Below are 3,765 nucleotides of genomic sequence, written 5' to 3'. Positions count from 1 at the left end.
GTCATGCTTCATCCTTGACCTTCAAGAATTTTTATTTTCAGTTCCTCTACGCATAAAGCTCATTCTAGTTTTGTACGAACACTTTTTAATCTCAAAGTTCAAGTTTTACAATTTTGAAAAATTGTCAAATACATGTGTAATACATGTGTAATACATGTGTAATACATGTGTAATACATGTGTAATACATGTGTAATACATGTGTAATACATGTGTAATACATGTGTAATACATGTGTAATACATGTGTAATACATGTGTAATACATGTGTAATACATGTGTAATACATGTGTAATACATGTGTAATACATGTGTAATACATGTGTAATACATGTGTAATACATGTGTAATACATGTGTAATACATGTGTAATACATGTGTAATACATGTGNCCTCGCACTTTCATCGTCCGTTCACCCGGTCTTCTCTCCACCTTTCCCCGGTCTTTTCTCCACCTTTCCCCGTTCTTCCCTCCGTCCATCTCCACCCTCTCTGCCCAGCCCAGCAGCACCACAAGAAGCAGCTGCTGCTGTTCTTCTTGTTGTCAGTTTTCATCCGACTGTTATCAGAAGCGGACGTATCGTGCGCGCACTATTTAAACAATGAACATTGTGATTTAAAACCCAAATTGAAAATGCCGATTAAAGTGACTTTGGTGTCTCCACGGTCTAAAATGGCCGTAAAAGTGAGTTCAACGGTGTCGGTAAACTCTGAGTTTGAATATTTAAATCTGCCGGCTAAAAATGGAAAATCCTGGAAAAATGAATCCAACAATAAAAGGTAATTAATATTCTTTTCCCTCATTTTTCCCGAGAACGGAAAGAATTTTAAGCGTGGTTTGACCCTAATTTTACAGCATAATGTTGACTGTTAAATAATGTTAAATCTTGTAGAAATGTTCAAATTAAAGGCTGTACGCGACATTCTGTAAAAGGCTGTAATTAGGCTTCCAATACCACAGAAATGCTAATTCTTCCAACAATACGGTCTAATTAAACCAGAGAGTACTCAAGCTTTGAACCAAATGTTTTTTCTTCTGTTTTTAATAGCTTTGTAATAAATATGAACATTAATTTACTGAAATGTACTTTTGTTTTAAGAATATAGTCAAAACCATTCTTAATGTAAGTATAAAATATACTTAAGAACTATTTTGAGAAAGGGGGGTCTTGATACACTTTTCGGAAATTATTATTTTATCAACCAGCTGTGTAATATAAATGGTTTATTAATATATCAGACTTTTTCCAATGCATACTAATTTAGATGATTTAATTAATAATGACTATTTTTCAATTCTAAAATTCGTTTATAATATAACTCGAGCAATTATGTAAAAAAACCCGAACTGTAATATTTTCATATTACATTTTAATAGGTTTTTTTTTAAATGTTTAATAAGACTTCTACTACTTTTCCATCTAAAATCAAATGAAAAAAATGTTTAAAATTTCAACTTTTTATTTTGCTGAATCAGATAAAAGGTTGGATCCATATACGACTGTTTTACATCCACTTTGCTAGCCTAGTTTTTCAACCAATAAATTTGTTATTGCTTCCATAAAAAGTTATGTTCCTACCTAACTGCTCCCCTCTTTTTCTTTTACACACACCTCCACCTCCCCTTCCCTGCTGTCTTTCTGACACCCAGGAGTAGTTTTTTGATGTTATCATTCCAGTTCTTGATCCCTATCGGAGCAGTATGTTTCCCAAACTGCTCTTCGGTAATCTGATATTACACAAACCTGGTCACGAATCAAGATATTGGGAGGGGTAGATAAGGAAGGGGAGGGGGCTAAAGGAAGCATGTGATAAAGTTGAAAAACAAGTCTATTCTTGCCTATAATGATTCTCTAAAAATAGAACAAACACCTGACTTTAACCTACCCCTAGATTCTGATGGTTTAAAAAAATACAATCTTTTGTTGAAAAATAACGAAGTAAAGATTATCGAAATTAATTTAAAAATAGAACAGGCTAAAAAAAGACCCAATGACACAATAAAAAGGGGATCAAAGATTATTGATCACTGTTAGAAAACAGATCAAAGATTGATCACTATTAGAAAACAGATCAAAGATTTATCTAAACAGGAACACAGGATCAAAGATTTATCTAAACAAGAAAACAGGTTCAAAGATTGATAAAATCAAGAAAGTAGGATCAAAGATTGATCTAACAAGAAAACAGGATCAAAGATTGATCTAACAAGAAAACAGGATCAAAGAATGATCTAAACAAGAAAACAGGATCAAAGATTGATCAAAACAAGAAAACAGGATCAAAAAATTGATCAAAACAAAAAAACAGGATCAAAAATTGATCCAACCAAGAAAACAGGATCAAAGATTGATCTAAACAAGAAAACAAGATCACCTATTGTTAAATCCAACTAAACTATTTCTAATCTATTTTAGAAGCTCATTCTTATCTTTTCTTCAATGGATACTACTCTCTCTCTTATCTAGTTTCCATCTTTCCACTTCTTTTACCCCCCCCCACTCCCCCTCCCCATTATCAGTAAGTTTTTTTTCAGGTTTATTTTCACCCCCATTTTATTCTTTCTTTCTTTTCAATGCTTCCATACTATTTTTCTCAATTGTTTCTTGTTGATTTCTATTCATTTCTAACCTAGCTGCCCCCCGGTCTCTTGCTCTGTAGGTTTCGTATCTACTATCTTCTCCTTGTATCTCCGCTAACCAGAACTCACAATGCTAAATTGCAAATTGAGTCGGGTTCTTTGAATCAAACAAATCTATGTCAAGTTTTGTGTGAGTTGTCAGACTTGAAAAAAAATCAAAGCTTTATTTTCTCACTAGTGTGACCAGTTCTCAGAGTTTAAGGCAGTTTCAGGCAGTATAAAGCCCTTTGTATTGGGGTATATAGGCCGTATTGTTATATAGATAAACAGAACTTCATCCCCCCCCCTTAGGAACGATGTCTTTACCCAACAAGATATCCGTAATTCCTTTTTTCGTCTCCTTTCGTCTTTTCTCGTCATTTTATTCAGATTCTTTTTATGTCTTTCTCTTTACTTCTACCCGTATTCTATCTATTTAAAGGGACTGTTTACATAATTTCAAGTTTTAATAATGGGATGCTTCTAAATCAGTCCCTTTACACATATTTTTGGTCAAAAATTTTGAAGATATCCTTGTTTTTCCGTTGTTTAAATCCGTCTTTGCGTATTTTTATCTGTTCATGTCATCCTTTAAAGTCTGCACCTAAAGCAGCAGATGAAAAATCCTCCATCACCTCAAATTGAATTTTCTGAATATTTAAAATCTAAAAAAATGTTGAATCATTGTAAAGATTCTGCTCGGTCGACACGAGAAATATATCTCATGTCATAAACTTCAAAATAACAAATGTTGAGAAATTTCTTCGAATAAAGTTAGAAATCATGAATTCTTTCACAGATTTTTCATGCACATAGTACATACACACTTCTCAAATAGGTCGTCGTCATATATATCAATAAAACGAAGACGACTTTTAATTTCAATTTTTGATTTCTTCTAAGCTTTTAAACAGCAAGGCTAAACTTAAACATAAAACTAAGAGAATCTGTGAATTGAAAAATTCTCCTGGTCATTGTATTTATACAGAAGGCTGACCACTGTATTTTTAAACTAACATTTTTCAAATCCGTCGAAACCATATTTGAAAACCAAGTCTGTGTAAATGTAAATGTAAATGTAAATATTTGAAAACCAAGTCTGTGTAAATGTAAATGTAAATGTAAATATTTGAAAACCAAGTCTGT

At 32.7% G+C, this 3,765-nt stretch overlaps 1 protein-coding gene across 1 annotated transcript in view; it reads left to right on the top strand.

The window, feature by feature from the left end:
* Nucleotides 1-555: 555 nt before the first annotated feature.
* Nucleotides 556-3,765, top strand: part of LOC111713048 (uncharacterized) — a gene marked incomplete in the record, with an annotated part of 10,560 nt that continues 7,350 nt past the window's right edge. Inside the window, 1 exon segment of the mRNA XM_023487835.1 lies at nt 556-779. Within this exon segment, the coding sequence (XP_023343603.1) occupies nt 634-779 (146 nt within the window).

The sequence above is a fragment of the Eurytemora carolleeae genome, unplaced genomic scaffold (genome assembly GCF_000591075.1).
Source record: "Eurytemora carolleeae unplaced genomic scaffold, Eaff_2.0 scaffold1347, whole genome shotgun sequence".
Lineage (NCBI taxonomy): Eukaryota > Metazoa > Arthropoda > Copepoda > Calanoida > Temoridae > Eurytemora > Eurytemora carolleeae.
The sequence above is the reverse complement of the archived record's forward strand: the minus strand, read 5'-3'. Positions and strand labels throughout refer to the sequence as shown.